This window comes from Melozone crissalis, unplaced genomic scaffold (genome assembly GCF_028551555.1).
Source record: "Melozone crissalis strain CALT ecotype California unplaced genomic scaffold, PUWL_Pcris_2 ptg000006l_1, whole genome shotgun sequence".
Taxonomy (NCBI): domain Eukaryota; kingdom Metazoa; phylum Chordata; class Aves; order Passeriformes; family Passerellidae; genus Melozone; species Melozone crissalis.
Window position 1 is genome coordinate 32,373,604 of NW_026535784.1, and position 25,916 is coordinate 32,399,519.

At 35.8% G+C, this 25,916-nt stretch overlaps 1 protein-coding gene across 1 annotated transcript in view; it reads right to left on the minus strand.

Moving 5' to 3' along the window:
- Positions 1 to 25,916, minus strand: part of PALLD (palladin, cytoskeletal associated protein) — a 186,710-nt gene that overhangs the window by 96,504 nt on the left and 64,290 nt on the right. Inside the window, exons 5-10 of the mRNA XM_054290671.1 lie at positions 25,533 to 25,638; positions 24,513 to 24,587; positions 22,049 to 22,190; positions 20,444 to 20,467; positions 11,995 to 12,114; positions 10,913 to 11,231 (exon numbers count right to left, since the gene is read on the minus strand). Of these exons, the coding sequence (XP_054146646.1) occupies positions 10,913 to 11,231; positions 11,995 to 12,114; positions 20,444 to 20,467; positions 22,049 to 22,190; positions 24,513 to 24,587; positions 25,533 to 25,638 (786 nt within the window). The remainder of the gene's footprint in view (positions 1 to 10,912; positions 11,232 to 11,994; positions 12,115 to 20,443; positions 20,468 to 22,048; positions 22,191 to 24,512; positions 24,588 to 25,532; positions 25,639 to 25,916) is intronic.

The window sequence follows — 25,916 nt, forward strand, 5'->3', positions numbered from 1 at the left end:
TAAGAAGTTATGAAAATTCATGAATTTTAAAGATGTAATTAACATGCACATTGGAGCAATTGGTTGTCAAAAAATAAAATCAGACTTTTATAGTAATGTCTCCCATTTTATATGTTTTGAATATTTAATTATAAAATTAAAAGCATTTTTCTCAAATGTGACACAACAGAAAAAGTTACTAGTGAATCCTGAAACCTGGAAAACAAAGATGCCTCCATCCTTTAGGTGAAATCAGAAGCAAACTGTTGCAATAAAGCTGTTGCCACTTATGACTGCTTGAGCTTTCTCTCTGTGAGTATTAACAGCTCACCTTCTCAAAAGAAGGATGTTATCTAACAAACATTAAACTTTCCCTAAACTACAACAGCAGCAATCCATTCCATTATGTTTTACCTTTTGGAATGTGCCATTGATGCTTCAATTTATTCAATTGAAGGGAGAATACCTATCAGGTATTCTGCTACTAAACCACAAAGTTGCATTCTTTGACCAGATCACCACTTGCATACCTACTGCTATTCTTGAAACCTGGAGAGATTCCTCAGAGATACAGGGTTTGCTTACACAATTCACAATCATAGAATCTGAACTAGCCAGAGGTGACATTCAAGTACTCTGAATGCAGGTTCTCATTAGGACTCTATGGGCTTTGAGCTTAGTCAAGCTTATTTCCCTCATTCTCTTCCAAATTGAAAAAATAGTAACATTGTGCTGTACTTGCCAGCACAAATAAAAAACCAAAGAAGTCCTTAGTTTAAGAAATCAGTTACAGGGGGAAATTAAAAAGGAAACAGGTTCAGATAGGAATGGTGAAAAAATGCCAAAGGGCTTGCACAATGCATTTACTGGCAAGGTACTTTATGAAAGTGCAAGAGATAAACTTAGATAAATTGCCATGAGATCAGTGCCTGTTAAAGTTTGGCACATATGCTGCACACACACACAACAGTATAGAAGAGCATTTACTTCCAGGTTCTATGTCAGTCTCTAACACCAACAGAATCAGCAGAAAATTATATAATGAGAAGGTATCCTTCTGCAATCAGCAAGAAATTTTAAATAATATCCCATATACCAATTGCAGGTTCAGATAGATTTCTAATGTTTTTCTACTTTATTTAGATATATTTAAAACTAGAACCAGGTCCTTGGTAAGGTCCTTGAGTAAACAGCTGGTTTGTCAATAAGAAAATATCTCACCTAGTAATTGATGAAATAGGAACTGCAAGTACACTTTTGTGTGTGTACATTGATAACACATCCATTTCTGCATGCAGTGGAGAGGAAGCTCTGCTTTTACCAAAAATTTAATCCCTATATGCCAGTTCCAAGGAGACAGTAGACTTTATAGGTGCTATATGATGGTTTTCATATTAGGAAGCTGTAACAGATTATAAGCAATTCCACAGCTACAGGTTTTTTAGATGGTCAACACACTAACTGTTTCACAGGCCTGTATTAAAAATGTAATATTAAGACATAGAGAAATTAGAAGCACTTGCACAAACCAAGATTATCAGAACAGCCAATCAGAACATGGTTATGGAGGAACACCACAGGTGAGATTAATAAAGAAACAGAAAGGATTTTTCACTCAAATAGGTAAGAAAATGACTTAATGGTTCAAACTCTAAGGATACTGTTAACACAGTAATTTCTAAAAAACTAAATACAGGGCCTTGTAATGTCAGTTCTATTAAAGCACACCAGTAAAAACATATAATATTACATTAATATTACCAGTTATCAAAAATAATTTTCCATAGTGTCTTTAATGAAACCTCTTTAATCAGAATTTTTACATTAAAAGTTTAGGCTTCTACCCTGTCTTTCTCACTCACTGAGAACTTAAGCAATTTGATCTGCATTTTATGAATCTGTCAGGATCATGCAAGTATTTATTTCCTTCAAGCAGGAAAATGAATGCAGCAGCTCAACCAAACTCACAGAAAAGGAATTTCTACAGTAACTCTGACATTATTGTATTTGAAATGGAAAATTTGAGTTTTTCCTCTGATTCTGCTAAGAACCCTTTGAGGTCTTGTGAAGACATGATAGTGCAATAAATGCAAAGCAGTCCTTATGCTGAATTGGTGAAGCTTATGCTAACAGTGGTTCATCTGTCTGAATTGTGAAGACTTAATTGTTAAGACTTTCCATCAGAATGAAAGAAAGTGAGAGAGAGAAATGAGAGCATGTATGACTGAGAAAGCATGAGCAACAGCAAGTGATGGAAAGGGAATGAAAGAAAAGCTGCTTAAAGCTCTGGTTACTTTAACTTCTTTTTTTCTATTACAATTATTTTGAGAAAAGGTTTTGAAAAGAGAAATTTTAGGAAAGTCTTTCCTTTAATTGCATTTTCTAATCCAAGAAAAGAGAAATTTTCCCTCTGAATTGCTATTACTCCCATATCCATATGTCTCCCATTTCCATTTTTCACTGCAGAAATACATGAACAACTGCAACAGGATCTGAGTAAACTACCACTGCTTGTACTAAATTGACTTTAATGAAATGAATAACAGTGAGAAAATAGAAAATATTTCTAACAATTAGTCAAAAGAAACAAAAATGCAGTGCCTTTGAGAGGTTATAAGAGGATTGCCAAGATCTCATCCTGGAAGCAAAATTCGCAGAGTTTATCAGGTGTCCAATTCCATTAGCTTCATATATGCTAATTATTTTTCTTAATAAATACACTGCAGATTTTGGCAAGGATAACTAAAGACCTGAAACAAGGTAACAGGCAGGAAGTCTAGAACATTCTAGCTATCAATCAAGTTAGGTTTTCATGAGTTTTTTGTTTTTTTAGATAATACATATATACTATATACTATCAAGTCTCCCAAATGATAAGAGACTGATTATATTTCTAGTAAACAACTGTTCTACTTGGTACCAAGGCTAACCCTTCATCATCCCCCAGAGGCATTTCCTACACCAGTGGTGAAACTATTGTGTGTAAATACAGCTATCCTGGCCTTAAGCTTTGGGGTCGTTTCTGGCTTCCCTATGACTAATTTCAAACCAAATACTGAACTTCTTCTTTGCAGCAAAATTCTGGACTTGTGCTTCCAATTTGGTGTTTCTTATAGGATATAGACAGGGCCTCTGAAAATGGATTAGACGCTGTCTCTTACATGGTTTTGTCAGTGTTCTAGAAAGCATCAATTTATTTCCTTGACAGATATCTACTCCAGCAACATGGTCCCTCCACTGGACAAGCCTTTTCCATTCCTGCCTCCATAATACCTCTAAGAGAGCAATAATACTCTTAGGACAAGAACAAGGCTGACAGAGCAGGACCTGAAGCACTTGCTCGATTCTTAGGTCTTCTTCGGTATATTTAGTTACCTCTATTGATTCTCTTTATGACAGAAAAAAAATAGCATATGTGAATTCTGTAGCCAAGTTTCATGGCATGCACTGAACCAGAAAAAAGCAAATGCCACTGAGTTCCAACCTCTTATTTTTGTCACCAGAAAACATTTCTTAACACAGAAAATTTAAACACAGTTAATATAAGTACATGAAAGAGATATTGGTAGATATACCTGAGAACAAGGATGAAAACTTGAAATGACATACAAGAAAAATTTAGTAGTACAATCACAGATAGAAGAAGCATGGTAACCGTCTGACAATTGCATAACTTTAATAAAAAAATAAATCTGTCATATGATAGGAGGGAACAGAAAAGTAATAAAATTGAGTAGCTATATAACTACGTGAGTTTATGATTAAACTTCATGAGCAAGCACCCTGTCCAGCAAATCTCCTTACTCAAGGATGGGTTCACACTTCTGCAGAGCTTTTTAAAGCATGAGCATGACCAACTGCAGGTAGACGGGTAGGACTAATTGCAGATGTTTTCTATGATAAAGTAAATTCCACAAAAAAGTTTATTAAAGAGTAGGCACTGGGAGTTTGAGGGTAGCCAGCACCTTAACAAGTTTGTGTTTAGATAGTTTAGCTACTTTTTTTGGCTATATATTAAAAAAACATGCAGTTAATTAGCTATTCAGAAGTTATCCTTGCTAAAAAACATCCTCAAATTACCTTTTTTTTTTTTTTAAATTTCTTCAAGGAAAGAATATTAAAACAATTACTAATCAGTCCTCATAGTGTTGGAAATTTCAAGGCAAAGTCACAAAGCTTTGAAATCCCATTCAAACATAATAACTATTTAACCCAACTACCATTCACATAATTATGCTTGTCTATCATAGAGAACTGTAGTGTCCAGAATACTTTGAAGTTCATGTTATTAAAAGGAACTTTATATTTATCTAAAAGGAACTTTATATTTATCTATCCAGATTCTACTAAACACACTTTCCAAAGAAAGTGAGGATTGGCAGAACAAGCTTTGACCAGTTCCTCTCTCTGTCTCACAAACTGATATTGGTTGATCTTTTATTTCAATTTTTTGACTAATTGAACATCATAAAAGTACTGTCAAAACCTGTACAAAAGGGACAAGCAGATTTTCTAAAATAAATATTGTATTTTTCAAAATTAATCCATTTCCATGTCATACCTCAGTAAATCCTTACTCAGTTCAGTAAGAATTTCCAGTCTCTCATTCTGGATTAGAATACTAAGTGCTGTATGCAGAAGGTTTTTTTAAATTTCTCAAGAGACCTGGGTGCCAAAGAAAGTGTCAGTGCAATCTTCTGTTGTATTAGGAAAAAGTGCTTTGCCTGAATCAGATGGGACCTCTCTCTAGGAACTCACTCAGAAGGCAAAGATGAGAGATATACTATTACTGAGACTTTAAAATTTAGGTTTTCCTGAAAACCAAATCCAAAATTAGGAACACCATCTGTTTCAGTTTTTCAGCTTCATCTTCTACCTTCTACAGTTGGAGTGAGCCGTCCTGGCAAATGGGTTTAGCTGTATCAAGACAGAGTAAACAAAGGTGGTTCAAAACAAAAACTATATCCCTTCTCATCTACCTTCCTCCTCATAACCAGCATAAGATGATACATTTACAATTTCAGAATTATGTGTAGGATATTTACATGGTCAGGGAGGAAAGAATACCAAGGGAAATGTGGCTGCATGCCATATTCAAAGCCATGTAAAAATTAAGTACATATGATGATTAGACTGCAAGGATTAGCATGCATTTAATCATTTTGTTTGAGATTTCTGTCCCGTGATACCAAGAGGATCCTTGGATATTTCTGCAGGATCTCCCTACCTAAAAGCACACTGAGAACCTCCCAGAAAAGGCTGCATTTTAGAAGAACTGACCACTTGGATTTCCTTTGCTTGATAATTTCCTTGTATTAAATCCACCCAGTTATTTAGGTGAGAAGGAAAGAAACAAACAAAAACACCGAACAGAAATGTCTAAAAAATCAAAATGTTTCATTTGATTGCTTTTAGTTTATGATTACCAGAAAAATATCCATAAACTGTTTGCAGATGGATAGTACAACATTTCGTGCTGGTTCAAAGGTGCGTCATAAACTGTTGGCACAGTATTCTACTCAACCTTGTTATGGAAAAATACAAATTGCCTTAAATACATAATCCACCTCCCAGCCCAAACATTTGCTGTCCTTTTTTTAGAAAAAATCCCACTCTTGGTACCTTGAGGTGGTGTCAGTAACAAAGGTACGAGAGAGGTAACAGAGCTTTAAAGCAACTCTCAGGCAGAAAAGAGAGCAAGAACACTCTTGGAGGCACTAAAGACTTTTGCAATCTAAAGCATGTGTTTAACTGAAAGCTTAAAATGGATAGGCTCAATCAAGTGGCTGAACTTGTGCACTTGTAGCCCAGAAGACCAACCATATCCAAAAGAATCATGACCAGCAGCTTGAGAAAGCCTACTCTCCCCACTCTTGTGAGACCCCACCTACAGTGCTGCATCCAGCTCTGGGGTCCCCAACATTATAAAGACATGGACCTGTTTGAACAAGCCCAGAGAAGGCCACAAAGATGCTCAGAGGGCTGGAGCACCTCTCCTGTGAAGGTGGGCTGAGAGAGCCAGGGTTGCTTAGCCTGGAGAAGGTTCTGGGGTACCTTAGAGCAACCTTTCCAGTACCTCAAGGGAGCCTGTGGAAACCTGGAGCAGACAGGACATATAGGAGTAATGATAGTGATAGGACTTGGAGTAATGGCTTTAAACTGAAAGAGAGAAGGTTTCGATTAGATATTAGGAAGAGATTCTTTACTGTGAGGGTGGTGAGACACTGGAAAAGGTTGCCCAGAGGAGCTGTTGCATGCATCATCCCTTGAAGTATTCAAGGCCAGGCTGGAAGGGGCTTTGAGCATCCTGGTGTAGTGGAAAATGTCCCTTACAGGGGGGACTGGAACTAGATAATCCTTAAGGGTCCTTCCAACTGAAATCAATCTATTAATTTCCCTCATGTTCCTACTTGTCCTATAAACTGGATTACTTTCAGTGTTAAAGTACAAATCTGAAAAAATACCAATGTCCTGTGTGCATACCATGATGGTGGCACAAACAGTATATGTATTTCATTACTGTTTCAAGGATATTTGACTTTTCTGGTTAAAATACTGATTAGCTTTTATGTAGGCAAGATGTACACTTAGGTGTCTCCACCTCCTTGGGTCAGAAAATATCAGTGCCAAAAGGTGAAAAAAACCGAAAAAATAAATGTATCACCCTTAACGTCTCTTGTTTTTCACATCTATTGTTAGAAAGATATTCAGACTTCTATTGCCACAGATTTTAAAAGGTTTAAAGTTCATTTGTGATTACCCTTTGACACTATGTTAACAAAGACAAGTAAAAAGGAAATTTCTCAGCAATAACTGCCACTGGTTTTGGGTCATGGTATTCCTTGATCTGAAATAGGCAATGAAATGTGACTTTCAAACTATTTTTCATAACACTTCCTATTTCCTGTCTTCTGTCTTCCAGTAGTCTCAGAGATTTTCACAGTGATCCAAGATCACCAAAAAAAGACAACTAATGCCTTTTTTTAAACTTACTGTTACCTACTGCATTCAGTCCACAGGTGTACCAGGAGAAATTATAACACTTCATATTCCTTTTCAGGATTTGCAACTTTTGCATAAGTAATGAGTCTGAGAAAATGGGGAAAATCCTATTTCTTAGTATATTCTCTCATAAAGCCTCCTCTATTTTCATATATTATTTGTTATTAGTAAATTATAAACCCTAGTCCAAGTGCCTGATGATCACTGAAATGCAAGTGCTACACTAAACTTTTTCTTGTTTTAACTCCATTTTTGTTAAAAATGTATTGGTATAGAATGAGAGGAAAAAAATAATTACAATTGAAACACCCATATATTAATTGTGAAAACAGATGCAGAAAATGCTCTGGACTTGTATTATTATCAAGGGATTAACTTTATGTGCAGTTATCCTGCTTTACATTTTAGCAAGTTTAGTTAGCATTAGTAATTTTGACTACAGTAAGTGTAGATCAAGGTTTAATTGAGGGTAGACTTTACCAGCAAGATAAAGATCCAAAGGTCCTTATCAACCTTGAAAGAGCAGAGCAGATGAAGCAAAAGAAATGGATATGGATAGACCTTTGCTCATACATGTAAAGCTGCATGAATCATTGAACTGCCGCCTATTCTCACATATTGTTTTTTCTATCCAGCTCTTCTCAATGTATTCTAAAAAGTTTCTTATTGCTTGTAGATATCAAATACAATTATTATGGAAATAATAAACTCCCTTTAAGCTCATACTCTTTGTGGTCATTGTATATGACAGACTTGGAAAACACTCCAACACAAAGAGGCTGAACATGAGACAATTGCAGAGAAGCTCTCTGGTCAGGTGTTAGAGTTCTAGACTAAGTCAGGAAGCTCTGGCACCCCGTTTTAGCTACCCTGAGTCAATGAACTTTAAAATGATGGTTTGTTACAAAGCCAACAAACATCACACAGGTACATCCAGTAACCATATGAACGCCATCTTTTTTTCTCTTACTGTTTTAACAGACACATGGAAAAAATAACAGTAATACCAAGCCACTTGAATGGAAGTTCTTAATTTGAAACCATAGACATGTTATATGGTAAAGTCCTACAGGAAAGCTTTGTGGTTTTTTTGCAGACATTCACAATGAGGATTGTAAAGGGTTTAAGGTAGAACTTTCATATGCAGACTTCACACTGAAATTACTATTAACACCATTTGCCTGATTTTGAGATGCAAAATATCTTAACATACATTGCTGGGTATCTTCTGAAACCTCATCTGTGCATTACACCATTATGGACTGAAAAGTCCAAGGCACAGTAATACCTCAACCTCCTCAAATATGTCACTCCAGCAGAGATCAGAATGACAGAAATCAGGGGGTTTTGTCTCAGTTCAATAGTCCTTTCACTCTACAGAAACTCATGTTGCAAACAAGACAGCATGAAATATTGTGCCTTTTAACCATATTTACATTACTGTCTTCTAGATTTCACCTTAGCAAAATATCTGGTGTCGATTACTTCCCCAGTTAATTCTATATGTATTTTTCCCAGAATTTTTTTATATTGTCATATTAAACTTTTTAAAATACTCTTAGCACCAGACTGAAGCAACAACTAATGATGCCTCAAGGATTACTAAACTCTCTGTAACCAAAATCTGAGTGTTTTTTAGGACTTTGAAAACACTTTTCAAGCCTGAAAACAGCTACAGTAACTCTCTGCAGCATGTCCACTCTTGCATCAGATTGAATTGTGATAAATCATTATTTATAGGTGTTGGTTACAGCTACGTTGTCAAGATGCAAATGTATTTCATACTTCAAGAAGGTACTCAGTCTCTCCCTCTTGTTAAATTAAAAATAATAATAAAAAACCAAAAAGCCAAAACCAGCCTATCATTCCCAAACTCTTTGCAATTACTTTTGGTGTTGGCTGAAGAAACTGTTTTCAGAGAGTTCACAGATAAACCTGTTAAGTAATTTATAATAAACTTGAAAACAAAAGATTATTTTGGAAATTTAAAACCAGTCTTCCTGAAAAATAAACCTATTAATGATTTTCAGAAGCTCAAAGCTCTCTCCATAGTTAGCAATTTAGAAGTTTATATAACTTTTAAAAAAGGTTATAATAAGTGTCCTTGCTCTAGCACACTGCTAATATGTGCTGATTCTATCATCTCTATGGACAGATACAATTCCATAGATGAGTTCTTTTCAAGAGAGATCATTCTCACGGTTGAGAGAGCTACTTTACTGCTCAGCTAATTTTAATGTCATTATTTTGTTCACTGTTACTAAGGAAGCAGTTTTCCAAATGCTGAAAGCTGAAAGCTGATTTCAAGTGTCTGCAGTCAGGCATTTCTTTTTCTCCTCCTGTTGGCACTCTTTCCCTTCCTTATGTTATCACTGTGCTTGAGAGCAAAATACTTGGCTGAGGAGAAGGCAAGATTTCAATTTCTGACAGCAGCAGAGACTTCCACTGCTCTTGACTGCAATTAAGATCAGGCTCTTGTGCATCAAGTATTGTTAATTGCAAAATAGAGGAATCAAGTGTAATTACACTAGGGATTCCAAGGTCATCAATTTGAACATCAGCAACTGAAGGGACTTTTGCAATAGCATCCCTCTCACGTTACTGTATTTCATGTTGACTCTATGTTTAAAAACAAGCCAAATTATGCACACAGAGCAATGGAACATTATACAATGTTTACACCACATTATTTCCCTTATCTCAGGCAACCCTGCTTCTGGGAAAGAAAGCTCTGGGGTGAAATTTCTTTTTACTGCTCTGCTGGAGCCACTATCTCCTTTCTTTACAAGTGGGTCTTGCAACAGATATGTATGCTGGCAACAGATATGTATGCTGGGTATAGGACCACCTCTCTCCCATATGCACAACCACCACCATATACATGTCATTTCACTACTCTGTCCTTCTAGTTCTTCCACTCCTCCTTCCCTTTACAGTTGCCAGAGACTGCTTAGAATGACAAAGAGCAAGTGAAAGAAAAAGTGGTGAGTAGAAAGGGAATACTGTTAGCTCACTGTCTCAAATGTGGTTTTGTATATTTAAATTCAACAGGAGTGCTAAAATAACAGCATTTTTATATTTTATAAGTTTTCTGTGAAAACACAGAATAAAGCAAATGACCTAACTTAAGCTTGAAGACCATGTTTCATGCTTCTTCTTAAATACTTTTTTATAACTTACAATTCCTTCCAACTATTGATGCAAATGAAATAAAGTTGCATTTTAGTTCATCACATTCCAAATACTCTTGAGGGAGATGGAAAAGAGGAGTCTATGCAATGTTAAAATCAAACTATAAGTTAACAGGGAGCATAATATTGCTTATGCATAAGGTATCATCATTAACAAAAGGTAAAAATGTTGCTGTAACTTTTTTACCACTCATTTCTCTGTCCTTTCCTAGGGCTTTGCCTTCTCAGATTTTTAGCTATAAGAGAGCTATTGCAATCTGGCTGAAAGCAGAACAAGATATGTGTTATTGATAAACATAAGAAATAAAAACATTACACACCTGAATATCCCCTGACTACACAAACTCAAGCCCATGCAGAAATAAAAAAGACCTAACCAGTACTGAAACAGAAATAGCATCCACAAATCTCAGGCCACTATGATCTTTAGGTATGGTGAATAGGGGAAAAAAAGGCACGGAGCAACAGCCACTACAGAATTTCTCTGTTTGTGACTTTATCTTAAATCTCTCTAAAGGCATTGGGATATAGAATGTACTTCCCTTTGATGTGGCACTATGTAAAGGAAACAAGTGTCTTCTCTATTCAGCTCTTTGGTACATACATCACAGCAGCAGAAGACTGTTCAAGGGACAGGCACTGTGACTGTCTGTTTGTCTAATGCTAAATCACTTCAGGCAAAAATTTGCTGTCAACAAATATCAAGTTTATAGGAAACAAAAACACTCAAAAATACTCACAGCTTTGGTTTGGCAAGCACAGGTGGTGGCTCCTTTGTGGGTGAAAGCAAGACAGCTGGAGGTGGGATGGATTTATCACCATTTGGCTTGCTGTTAATCATTCCATTTACTCCATGAAGAGGATGAATGCCATTTGACTTTTCCTCAGACGAATGGAGCTGTTGTTGAAGGTCTATCACACCAGGTCTCAACTCAGTGTTGTTTGTTTGGTGAGTATCTGTAAGTTTCTTAGGAGGAAGCTCAAGAGAGCTAATTTCAACTGGAGGAGTTTCAACTGGTGAGAAATGATGGAAATCATCACTAGAGCATTCCAAGTTGGCTAAAAGAAATCAAAAAGAATGTCTCTTCAACGAGTCATAGACAAAGTACATGGTAAATACAAAGTGTATTTTCAGTTTTTTAAAAGGGAAATATCTTTGGTTTTATAAAGGTATTTTTCTAGTCTTCCTATTGATAATTTATGCTGAATTAGATTCATGGGTGGCTATTTATTTTCTGAGTGTGCCTCATGCAAAAGGCACAACTAGAAACCTTAGGGACCTCTCTAAATCTATTTCAGGAATCAAGGCACTAACTGAGATTGACAACTATGGACAACAACAGCTAAAACAGGACTTCCTCTTCCTGGAGTTTCAGGATCACTGAAACAAATAATTTAAAAATGCTGAAGAATGCATGTATACATGGCAAGTTTGCAATGGCAGCTGGGTTAGTGCATCCCATGAAAATATATATGGAAACAAAACTAAACATATGTCGCAGTGTTTTATTTTACAGAAGACCATCTCTAGTAGCATAGTTTCATCTCTTTAATTTTGCCTCTGCTGCCATCTAGTCTTGAACCCTAATGCTTAAGATATGCCAGGCTTTAGCAGAACTTAAAAAATATATTTCGCATTAATAAAAATATTAAACCAGGAAATGAACATAAGAAACTCTAGGTCTGCTTTATATGAATGCACTGAGGTTGTCAAACCCCATGTCTTACAACAGTCATTTTCCACGAAGAAAGCAGACTGGCAACTTCACAGGTAAATTAATTATGTAAGATTTATGACTAAAAGCTCCTCTTTGTCACATACCTGAGCAGACAGTTAGTTGTGCACTGCTTGTTACTGAACCATGTTCATTTGTTGCTGTGCAGGTGAAAATTCCTGAATCTTCAGGAAAAGTTTCTGCTATTACAAGTGTACATATCTCTTCTGAAAACAAACAGAAAAATAAAGTGCATCATAAACTATTTAAAGGACCATGTAGTGTTTTTTACACTGTATGTTAAAAGGACAACAGAAAGTAGACTTTTGCAAAGAAATACTGTGAGAGCTGCAGAAGAACTTCCAACACAAATGGCTTGAAGGAAAATCATTTTGCATCTAAAAGAAGTAAATTCATCAAGCTAAGGTTTCAAAACCAGCTTGAATAGTAATGTTGCAGTTACAGTCAGTGCAGTCATTTAACCTACTCAATGTTTTCTTAATGCAGGATAGTACTGAATAATACAAATGAATGTAATGGTTTCCAGAAACAATTATCTTTGCAAGCTCTTTTTGTGTCTGTAAATAACATCATCAGTAAAATGTCACAATTTTTTCCTTCTTTCTCTGATTTTTTTTCTGTACTTAATGCAACATTCAGATCAAATCCCATTTCCAGTAAAACTAGAAAACATTTTGTCACCATTTCCAATTAGCTCTTCTAACCACTATACTAACCAGACTTTAAAACTCCGGATGCATAAATATTCCCCTTATGCAGAGTTTGGGAAAATAATTTCTGTCTCTGTCTGCACAGCTGTGAGAATGGATACATTAAAAATATAACAAAAAACAGTACCCCCAAAACATCTTCAGAATGCTGTGATAGATATATTCTGTAGCCGTTTTAAATTTGTTCATTCTACTTTGATAAGCCATGGTATAGGCTTTGATTATACCAGGATTTCTGTCAGAAAATTTGTGTGAAGTATATTTGGTTGGGTTTTACAGTAACTTTTACAAAATCAATTTTATCCATTTATAATGGGCACACTTAACTGTTTAGGCATATTTTTCCAGTTTCTTTTAAGTCACTGTATTTTATCTCTACTTGTAATGCTACTGGTTTTTTAAAGATGTCACAGTACAGATAATTTAAATAATCCTACTATTTACACAACATACAGATAAAATTGTATACCTGGACAATGCTACATTGCTGGTCTCCTTATTTAAGACTTAATTAAGACTTAATTCAGACTTTATTTTGTTTATGCTGATTTTTTTAGTCTCAAAATCAAAGTAGGGAAGTTTTATAACGTTCAGTTTAATTAAAAAAAAAATAGAAAAATGCATTTTGCAATATGGACACTTAGAATCCCATATATCATCACAAAATCAGCTAATAAAAGCATACTGTAAAATGAGGAAAAGCACTTTAGAATCTAATAACTTCCATATGAAAATTATTCTGTAGAAGAGGTTCAGTAAGGTCAACTTCACTTCTTATAGTTCAAATAGAAAAACATGTTCAAATAGTGGGGGTTTTTTTTGTTTTTTTTCATCCCCCTGTGGAATGACAGACCTCTGTCTCATTTAGACAATTAACAAAAAAGTTTTGAATTTTTTCCAATTATAAATGACAATGTATCCAAAAGTTTCCTGTACTGGAAATGGGCTAAAAATGAATGACTGACTAAATATTTGGCTCAGAGTTGGTTTTCAGACAGCAGAACATGCCTTTTTTTTTGGCATGGCAAACCAGTCGTTCTGTGTAGCTGCAAGAGTCATGTCTGGTAACACTGTAGCACATTGGATCTTATCTAACACAGATGAAGATTAATGACTCATGAAAGGTCTTATCAGGAAAGTAATGGGTAACACAAGCTAGTTTTTGAACTACCGAGATCAGCTTTTTTTAGAGCCTTGGTGTGTCATAAGCAGTTGAAGCTGTACTGTTAACCACACGTGCGTACTCCTGGACTGAACTGACCCTGGGGATGTAATCTTATACAGGCAGCATTCTAGTTTCCTGTTCATTTAACAGCAGAATGCTGAAAGCTGGGTCTTTCAGGACTGCAAAAGAAGATCATTACACCAGGCTCAGAACTGCTCTCTGAATGAGGTCAAAGGCAATATAAAACACAGCACCCAGCAGAAGTCCTATTTTTCAAAGACCGGAGCTAATTAATGCATAACATTCTTCGAGCTTTTTAAGTGTGCAAAATGATCACATGAGAAGCTCTTCACTCTTCAGTGACAAAAGAATTCCAATGAATTCTACAATGATGTGCTTTGCTTACTGACGAGGTATGCTTTAAAATTATATATGGTAGATTGCAGCAATCTTTGTAAAAAATTTCAAAGTAAATTAATGATGAAAATAATCAGAGATTAAAATTTAGTCTTTTCAACCAGATAAACAAACTTCAACACATTTGTGATCAATCATAAGAAAACTGGCTAAACTGAAAACATGAAAATCCTAAGAACAATACAAAAGGCAGCATGGGCAAAAAGCACATGTGAACAACACATTGCTATCCTCTTTATCGATTTTCCTCCTCCAAGCCAAGAATCACTCACCCCTTGCTAAAAGGCTTACTACTGTGGAACACACAGAAATGAAATACTAATTTGGCAAAAGAAAGGTTCTTTCAAGATTTCCATAGCACGCTCTGGATATACTCAGTGTTCTGAGTATTTTTCTACCTTTACATCCTGACTTATGTAATTATTTTACTTTCTGGTACTGTGCTAAGCAGAATCATAAGATTTTAGGGAAATAATGTCTGTTCTACTTCCTGGCGTTCATCAGCTGACAAATAACTTCATCATAGAAATGTGTTCCAGAAAGCAGCTCTGAAATGCTGTTCTCAGGGCCTTAAAACATATTTAACACTTGACTAAATGAATACAAAAGCATTTTGTTCACTGAAACATGTAAAATGCTTAGGCATGCAAGTACTTGACTGTTTTGTCAGTTATTTAGAAAGAACGATTACATTTTACACAGCAATTCTTTCCCTTTATGGCTCATGAGTCCATTAGGAAGAATAAACTTTGGTAAGAGAGAAAACTGTTGCATTTTAACAAATTTTATTACTGGCAATGTGTTTACTTCAGAATGTTTCTCTGTCTTGCATTAAAGGTAGAGCAGTTCTTTTATCTGCAACTTCATCTCTGAATGTGACCATTAACTGCCTGCACTGTAATGCACACACAGCTGGGGAAATAAGTACAGTCGCTTGCTGTAGCTCTTCATTCCCATGCAATGAACAGATCAATTTCCAGAGCTGTAAGTTCAAAGCCGTAAGTTTTCAGATACACAGGGACAGTGGGAAGTCACAGTTGTGGTTTCCTGGCAAAAATCCAACAAAACAGAACCCTGTCAACTCGTGTCTTGTTCTCCCTCACGTTCCACAAGTGTTTAACTCAACTTAAACTCAAAGCAATAGGCCCAACAGGTTATATATAAATATCTCATATAGGTATCTGTGCATCTTTTATAGAAAGAGAATAGAGAAGAGTGAAAATAGAGAAGAATATGCAGAGTAGACTAATAAACAGCAGTATAGCAGACGTGTAGCTTGCAATAACATAACAAAAAATGTACTCAATTTGCCTGTTTCTGATGATCACCATCCCATACGCCTTTATCCTGTCAGACAGCTGTTCTGGCTTATTTAATAGGCTTTATGTCACTCAAGGAATGAAGAGTAAAGTTTTTAGAAGACGCAAAAAACTGACTATGTTTAAAGATATCTCAAACAGCACCTATAAAAAACTGATAAGAAAACTGAACAACAGCAAAAGTGATTGTGAGCAATAAAATGCAGTTTTAGGGTTGAGAGCCTAGGTTACACAATATCTAATCAATAATCAAGATGTCTGCTATCTAGCCATATTGGGTTAAATAAATGGGAACACTGCTATGGCAACAAAAACTTTAGCCCCCTAAATATTGTTCAGGTTTGAGTAGAAATTAATTCATTTATCACTGTCAAGGAAAAGTTCACGCTAAAGCTTACTCTAAGGTAGTTATGATACTGTAGATGCCTAAGCCACTTGGAAGTTAAGTTAGGTATAACTATGAATATTAATGCACTCCAAAAAGATTTAAATGTTTACAGTTGGAGAGGAATGACAGTGGTGGGGTTTTTTTAAATCACATAGTACAAAACAGACCAGTTGTTTACTTTGAATTTGGAAGCATCAACAAGCAAGGATAGTTGTAGCAGTCAGACTTCAGATGAGGTCACTGACAGGGACAGAATTCTGTAGGTATCTTGGGAGCACAGAGTACAATTGAAAATTTAAATGACAAGCAATAATATGCAAATTGATCAGACCACCTTAAATGAAGGGGAATTTTAGCCTATTTCCAGTTTTTCTCTTAGTCTGACCTCTTGAAATATGGCTCATAGAAGACTGATCTCTCCAAGCCCTTGTTTGCTTCTCAGCAGTGAAAGAAGACAGATCCTTAGTTGTAATTCTCTTGTTTTCACTAAAGCGTGCAAGGATCTGGCGTGCATGCTAACCTACTAAACCTTCTGTTTTGAATTTCATCAGCTACCAGAAAGGTGATTTTCTTGGTGCAGGGAAGCAACATGGATTTCTGTAACATTTGCCATGTATTTTCTGTTTCAAATGTTATGTAGAAACAAGAGTGAATTTCTAAAGGAGTTACTTAGAGTGGAGACTCTGGAACACAGCAGTAAAACAGGAAACAAGAAAGAACAATACTAGAGAAGTGATGGCTATCTTTTGAGATGTGTTTTGTGAACATACACAGTATTGTGCTTAGGAAAAAAAAGCATGTATATGTGGCAATTCCCTGGCAATTTAAGCAAAATTACTTCATACAGTTTTCTTCTTACATGCTGTTAGACAATTGTTCTAATGTAATTCAATACAGTTTGTGGCTGTCTCCAGACAGCTGAGTAATGGTCAAAATATCAACAGCTGGCAAGTGATTCCATGGGATTTTTCATTCTCAGGCAGCCTGTTTTTGAAGGATTCAATCAGTTTAAAGTCAAAATATCCAAGAAAGAAGTACAGAACAGGTAATTTGACAAACTGGGATGTTGGCTTTGAGTAATCTGACTAGCTATTAATTCACAAAGAAATCTGGAGGGGTTTGCAATGCAAACTGGTTTCTGTCTAGACAGAAAAAGGAGTGCAAAACACATTAGAGTAGATAGAGCGTAACAAAAAAAAAGTAGACAAAAAACCCCCTTTGCTTCCTAATTTTTTACCTGTGTGAGTTCATTGAATATCTTTCCTTTAAATCATTAGTACTGACCTATCAAAGGACAGCCAGTGTTATTGAGTGCTATAGTGTTTATTGATGGTTGGATTTTGGTTGACAACCAGCAATTAAAGTCACACTACAACTTGTTACAATTTATGTAAAATTCCATGCATGTTTTACACTTCAAAAAATTTTTAGAAAGCATGTCCATCTTTCAAAATTCTGAATACTTATCTAGCATATGCATGTTTCCATGTCAATCTTGCATATGTATTAACCATATGCATTGAATAGAACTTATCTGTTTGCTCATGAAAAATTTCCTCTGAAGGCATTGTTTAGTCTGGCCTCTAAGAGTTTAAATTACATCACAAACCAGTGCTGCATCTATTACATTTCTGATATCCATACCCAGCTTCCTGTTGTACAAATTTTAAGATTTTTCATCACATCCTAAAACCCAGTGTTACTTATTACTAGGAGTACTACTAATAAGTAAAACATTGCTCATTATTTATGCCAAAAGAAAATATTTACATTTTGCCCAAACTTTATTTACATTCCCTATGCACGCACAGTGCCAATTCCTCACAAATAAGTCAGTAAATGTACTGACATTAATTTCTGTAGTGTGTAAGACACTGCATTTTTAAGATACTACATTATTTAATAGGGCTTAGTAGGAAAAAAGTGTACAAATCTCAAGGGCTAGTATAGTACTTAGCTCCATGATTCCAGGGAAAACAAAATACCAAACTGAAATTCTTTCACAAAATGAAAGCACTGGAAGGTGCTCATAAATACATATTGCATAATTAAAAGCATGAAAAAAGAAATAATCCAACAACAAATAATCCAGCCAGACTGCAGTTAGGCATTCACTACTGTTATGTCTATAAAACTGCAACAATACAGATACCAAAACTGTTCTGAGATGTCTTCCTTTTTTTGTCTTGCCAACTCCCTTGAGAATAGTATGAGAAACCTTGATATTAAATAACTTTTCTGTACTTCAGAAGGCTCAAAAATACACCTTTCATGTAAGAATGCATTCCCTGGTACCCTTTAGAAGACTTCAGGTATCTTCTCTCAGGGTCAGCCAGCTCCCTAGAAATGGGAAGGAGAATGTTCAGCACTTTCAAAATGATAGTGCAGGTATGTGAGAGGGCTGGCAAAGTGATGATCTCTTTGGATCTCTTCTGTTTCCTATTTCAGGCAGCAGTTATGAAAGCAAGTTGATAGTTTCATGAACTAATACCAACATCCTTACTTCTTCCATAGCAATAACTATCAGAGAAGCTACACAAACCTCTCAACTAACAATATGAAAATTAGTTTGTGAAAAAAATCTTCTAACACTCAACTATTCACACAAAGGAAATCTTTCCTGTCTAGGAAAAAAGTGCTTCTCCTTTCTACTACATGATGCTGCATTCCTACTCTAAAATATTTGCTTCATCTAACATTATGCACATTAGGTTTATTAAAGAGGGTGAAAGGGTAAAAAAAAGTACCAGAACTAAACAAACATTCATGACTATGAGTTTTGACAGAAGAGTCTTAAATTGGATATAAAAACTCTAAGATAGGCTGGTAAATTTATACTTCATAGAAACTTTTGTGTAAAATTTCACTCCTTTCAGATACTATCTATCATTTTAAAGGACAAATTGAACACAGTTCAAGTGATTTTTTAGGAAAGAAGCTCCTAGTAAGAATGAACCAGATATGATTCTGATAATGGTGGTAGATTAAATCTAGAAGAGATTTTGGTACTTTTAGAGGAGAAAGGTTCCTCTGAGAAGGGGAAAAAAGTCAACCTATTAAGATATAAATAAAACAGTTAAACTGGGAAAATTATTCTGTAATATGAATTACAGGAAAATGTTCTAAGAAAGATATAAAATTAATCTTATTTCAACACAAATGTATTATCTTTTATTTGTTTTCATATCCAAAGGCTTGATATGATATGGAAACTCTCTTCAAATTGTTTTGTATCTTAACTTACAATATTTAAACCCTAAAGTTTGTGTTATGAATATAAAATACTAATAACCCATTGCTAGCACTTGGACATGTTCTAATTCCTCATTAGAGGTTATTTGGTTTTCCAATACTCTTTTTTCCTTCATATAGCTCACATTTCCAGCCTCCACAAATCAAATCATTCAGTCACACATATTCAGGGCATCAGCTAATGCTAGAGCTGATGATGTTGCACACCATGAATAACAGTATTAACTGTTAGGATAGAGCATGCACACCTGTGTGTGTGTGCAGCCTATATATGTATAATGGACATGAGGCAAAATAGGTATATAACAATTTTGTGAAGTAGCAAGAAAATTATGAATAACTGACAAAGAAAAGATTTTTCCCTCTTTCCTTCCTCTCATTTCCATGAAAATTAAAGAAAGTTGCACTTTTCCTAGCCTGTATCCTCGTAGTCACAGTGCTACTTTACAATTATCTCTCAGCTGCTAGGTCTGTCCTGCTGTCAATTCAACCCCACAGAGTTAAAGCATCCCCCCACCAACAGCATCCTTCAGAGACTCTTTGGAAATACTCAGATCTAAGATAGAAAACTTTTCTGGTTTTTTCAGTGTCATAATTAAAACTCTCTCCGAATTCAAGAATATTCGAGCACAACTGGCCACCCTCTTAAAGCAAAGTTCAGACTGTATTGCTGTCTTCTCTTCTAATGTTTGAGGTAGAAACATTAAAAAACATTCTCAGTCTTTCAGCATCCACTTACTATTCAAGAACTTCCCCCCAGCATATAATGATGTAGAATGGGAAAATGAAGCAGACAGAGAAAACTTGCAGCTGGAAAAACACTTTTTACTTGTTGAAATCAAGGACTTTTATCTTGTGAATAGGCTAGAAAAATTGAGTCGGTGCCTTTTTTTTTTTTTTTTTTTTAGGATCAAGTTTTACTTGTGTTTAAGACACATCACATCTGCCAAGCTGGATTGGTAAAACTAGCACTTAGTGGTTGGGTGTTATGTAATTCTTACGAGCACCATTTGGGTAATGGAATTTTGTGGGACTTGTCCTTTTTCCCTCAGTAGCAAGCAAACCATTTACTCCCCTTGCTGGTCTAAATGGAATTTACTGTTTAACTAATAAAGGAATTGATGTAAAGGACAGAGTACAGTATGGGAGGTGTGATAAAGCAGCATTGTCTTTAAGGGGGTTTCAGTTTACCACTGTTCAGCAGAAACACTTTTCTATTTATGGCTTCAGTACAAACTCAAAGAGCTAGTGAATCAAGAGATTATTTTTTCATATGATTCTTACCAGGTTCAGTTGCAGATCGTGGCTCTGCATATCACATCACAAGGAAGGAAAACAAATGAGAAAAATTTGTTAGAGATTACATTAATAAATATCAGTGTACTGAATGAACATATTATACTGAAATACTGTAAATAAGTAGAGAACCTGTACAGACATTACAAAATCAGCAATATTTAAATTGTTTGTCAGTAGCAGCAGTTCAGTTATTACTTCTAGCCATTAGCACTGAAATGGGAAGAGGAAAGGACTCTGTCCAAAACCTAATCCTGACAGACTAATTTCACGATCTTTTTCCATCCTGTATTAAAAACAGCCACTTCAGATTATTGCCTGAGCTGATTTTGGCTGAGTGCAGCTGTGCCAGATGTGCTAGAACTTCAAGATGAACTGGAGTCAAAGGCAGTCAAGTGGGATGCCACAATTGTGTGGCTTCACATCACCAATGTGTTTTTCCTCGGCCCCTTTGGCAGCAGAGTGCAGGCCAAGTTGGCTTTCACTTGGAGTGGTGTCCACTACATCTGGAATTGACTGAGGTGAAGACAGTCAGAACCTCTTGTTGCTAGCCAGGCTAGAAACAAGGAGTGGAGTTAATTGTAATGTTAAATGCAATGTTAGGGTCCAGTGGGACCATGGGTGAAGATCGTAATGGCAATACTTTTAAATTGTTGTAACCTCTGATTTGAGTTGCATGTGATAGGAATTACTGTACCAGGAACAATGCGAAACAATTGAGCAAAAGCCCTCACAAGAAGCAGTGCAAGGGCAGTGATGACCTGGCCTGGAATGGCTTTGGTGCTCAGTAAGTCCATGTAACACACCACCTCTCCTGTTCTGAGTATCATCACAACAGATGGAGGCCAAAGACATAGACTAACTGAACTCAAAGTAGGTTTTGTGAAATTTTACAGGGATGATGCATAGACTAAGGGAAAGCTATCTGTGTACTAGACCAAAGGATGAGAAATGGTGGTTCATGAGCATCTCCTGGCTAGTATGGGACCTGAGCATGACATAAATGGTATGGAATAAGGGAGTGGAAAATGTCCTGGGTTTAAGTGGGGTAGAGTTAATTTTCTTCACAGTAGCTGGTACTGGGCCATGTTTAAGATCTGTGCTTAAAACAGTGTTGGTAATACAGAGATTTTTTCTATAAAGGCCTTTTCTGCTACTTATATCTTGCTGATAGTGAGGAGGCTGGGATGCACAAAGAATTGGGAGGGAGCACAGCCAGGACAAACAAACTGCAGTGATCAAAGTGATATTCCAAACCATATGACATTATGCTCAGCATATAGATCTGGGTGAAGAAGGAGGAAGGGGTAACATTCAGAGTTAGTCAACATTCTTCCCAAACAACTTACAGGTAATGGAATCTCTCTTTCCTCAGAATAGCTAAACACCTGCCTGCCCATGGGAAGGGGTCAAAAGATTCCTTGTTTTGCTTTGCTTCTGAGACTTTTGCTTTCCCTATTAAACTGTATCTCAACCCATGAGTTCTCTCACTCTTACTTTCCAATTCACTTTCCCAGCACACTGGGGGAGAATGAATGAGGATCTGTGTGGTCCTCAACTGCTGGCTGAAGTTAAACCATGACATTGCCTTACTTTTTTGGAGAATTCTGAAGTCTGGAGAATCTTGAATTTCAATGCCCTGTCGAAACCACTTAACATGAATGGGAGGGGGTCCTCTAACCCTGCATTCCAATACTACAACTTGTCCTTCAGATGCTGTGGCTTTTTGTAGCTCCTGAAATGTAAACAGCACAATTAAAATAAACCAGAAGCACTTTACATTCTTAACAATAGTATTTGCTTCCCTTCATAATTCAACTTTATTGTGTCATTACATTTTTGCAACAGACATTTTCTTTCATTCTGATTTAATTTGTCTATATAGTTAAAAATTGAGAATGTATTTACAAATACATTCTTAAAAAAGACCAAAGATTGGAAAAGTGCAGAAGTGTTTAATTCCTCAAGTTAACACAAGCAGATCACTGTAGTTTGAGCTTTCAATTTTTGTTCTTCCACAAATTGAAATGAAAATTCTGGAACTATTGGTTGACTTAATCCTGAGAGTAGCTGAGCTGCTTTTGGGTCCAGCTCTAGAAGGTGGAGCTGCTTTTCATCTGAGCCATATGTAACAAAGAAGAAAAATTAGATGACACCAATATGATTAGGATATATTAACTAGTGTATGGATAGCTTCTGGGACAGTACTCTGGCTGTAATAAATCATTGTACACATGTGAAAAATTTCGGAAGAGACTAGATCTTTAATGAAGAGCTGCAGCCAGAGGGAAACACAATATTTTAAGTAACAGAACTGACAGATGATAGCCACTATTTTTACCTTTGTTATCTATCTCAAGATTATAAATCAAGGAGTCCTTTTTTACTCTGCAGTGGCTGTCTTATGTCCTTTGCAATTTATTGACAAAGTTTTAGACCTTACTGCAGCAAAGCACTTGAAGTTAGGTCTAACCTCAGATTTATTCTAGTTTATATTCACAGATCTCTAGTTAATCAAATGCATAAGAATTTTGTTACATGGAAACCTGAAAATCTTTGTGCTGTTCCCTGAACTTTGCATGAGGAGAAATTTATGTCAGGATGCTGGATTAAGTTTATATTTTATTCTTCATATCTGGTTTGTTTTCTTGTTTAATTAGTTATTTTGTTTTGGTATGTCCCAGCTGTCTTAAGCAGCTCAAATTCTTCAGTAAAGAATTTCAGGGACAAGAGATACGAGCATTAGGAAGAAATAGCAGAGTTTTGATTGCTTTGGTAGTCTCTGCATGGGGGATGGACTTCTATTTCCCACTCTTACCTGGAAATTGCCTGCTTCCTAACCATACAGTAACCACATTCTCTAATCTCCTGCACCTCCACTATTCACCCTCTTGTGACACCTGCAGTATGGGTGCAGAATTATGAGGGACAGAATCAGACCTTTCTAGACATGAGACAGGAATATGCTGGAGCCAAGCCAGACAGCTGTAGAGAGCAGGGCTTACTCTTACTCTTATCTCCAAGCAAAACTATTTGCTGTCCATATGAATTTTTAATCAAATGTTTTCCTGAAGTAATAACCAGAAATGCTTCATTCTGGCTTCAGCAAGTAGTGATTAAATAATAATTACTACTATGGAAATAATTGTTTGAGGCAAATTGAAATAATATTTTCAACTGAAGCTGTATTTTATAGATAGGGAAGCATGCCATCCTTTTTTTGCTGCTACCTAATTCCCGGTTCTTAAGTTTGATTTGGGATGACTGTGAAGATAAATATTGACTTAAGTAATTACGTGAGAAATACAGAATAGAATTTTCTGACTAGAAACTTCTCTTCTAAAAAGTATGATCAGCAGAAGAAAGGATTGTCTCTTGTATTAAGCAGTGGTGAGGCTGCACCTCGCATCCCATGCTGAATTTTGGCCCCCTCAGGAAAAACATCGAGGAAATGGCCTGAAGGTGTCACAAGGAGGTTTAGATTGGATATTGGAAAAATTGTTCAGAGAAAGGGTTGCCAAGTACTGGCTACCCAGGGAAGCCACCATCCATGGAGGTATTTAAAAGCCATGTAGATGTGGCACTTACCAACATGGTTTAGCAGTGGGCTTAGTCATGCTGGGTTAATGGTTGGGCTTGATGATCTTAAAGGTCTTTCCCAACCTAACTGGTTCTATGAATTTTAATTTACAATTTTTTTTCTAAATCAGAGTTAAAAAGCCTGTGTTATTTGTTCTTATCAGTAGATAAATTACTGTGAATGAAGCTTTGTCAAGACTATTATTAGTAATTAGTACTTACCTTGCTATATTTTACAAAGATTTATCAATGGAGAGCAGGCACAGCCATAAGAAAACTCATACAGAATACTCATTTTAATCCATTACTAGAATGCATAAGAACTTTGCTGTTGCAGTGGAAAAGTATTTTCTTAGGAAGTCATTGATACTGAAAAGTTTGAACTTGATCAAGCCTTCCTGCATTAGGATACATAATTTTGATATTTTCTTTTGGACTATAAGAGTATGATATAAAAATCATGATGGATAAAACATACCTTTGTAAAAATAGGTGCAGAATAGATAGGCTTGGGTCCATCCAGATGGTGCAGGTATGAAGTAGGGCTTTGAGCCTGCAAAGCAATGCAAGAATGCTGTGAAATGGAAAGAATACTAATTTCGATATATGGCCCCCATATATATGCAAAAATGCAAACTCTCACATGCGCAGTCTTATTGTTCTTTCTACCATACTTCTTGGAAGACATCACTATTTCACATCTGTTATATTCTGAAATCAAAACAAATGCTTGAGGGCTTCTATACTTCCAATAAGAATTTTGTGTCCAATTGTCTTTGCCTGAAAGTATTTTGAGGATTTGACTCCTGTTAAGAGATTCAAGTAAATCTTTTGCACTGAAGCATTTTTGCTTCTCCTGCTTCTACATCCCTTCACTGATGCAGTGATAAATAAATCCAGGTGCCTCAAAGCTTATCAAGGTTAGCTCAAGGAAGGGAAAAGAATTTACCATATATAGGATGACAGAGATTTTAATTTTGTTTGTATTTTACGATTTACATGTAAACTTGTAAAGTTAGCCACAGCGGTATTAAAGCCTTAGTACAAATGAATGAATATGATTTTCTATATTTAACATTTAGATAGTAAAATTTCTTTTTCTCTAAAGGGCCCAAAGAAATGACAGCAATAGTAAATTTAATAACAAAATTTAAAACTTTTGGTAAAAAATATTGCAGGCATTCATTTGTAGTACATTATTTTAGGACTTGAACAAGTCACTATTAAGTGATAAACTCTGTAATTTTCATCATCACTGGATCTGTCTGCTGCTTAAATGCTGTGTTACATGTTGTGTAAGAATCGATATGTATACTTACTTTTGTGTCCCATTCAGTGGATAAATACTTAATTTTTAAAAACCATAATTCTTAATATAGTAATGCTAGTTTATAGTTTAACAATATGATTCCTCAAAATGACAGAGTTTTTCAGGTGTTGTAAATCTTGGAAGAAAATCTGAAATACTTTTACTAATTCAAAAATTGTCTAAAAATACCTGCTGACTGGGCATGGAGATAGGTTGAATTACAGCTGTGGTCACTCCTGATTTTGGTGTAGAAGATCCTATTGTCAAAGAAACAGAAGTGGTTTTCTTTTGGGCCCTGAAAAATAAAAACCCAGGAAGCATTTTATAGGATCTGAAATGAGAATGTGTTAGCTTTTAATATGTAAGCCACCTTGTAATTTCTACATATTTAAGTATGTTATTATCAAGTGAAAAGATCAACATGACTGCTGAAGATCAAGATTGATGAATGAAGCTTGAGTAGAACACAACCTTTGGCTAATTTGCACTTCCTCACGCAATAAAAAGTACTGATTTAAGATGAAACTAAATTTTTTTTTCTTTAATTGTAGTCCTCTACATATTTCTTTGGAG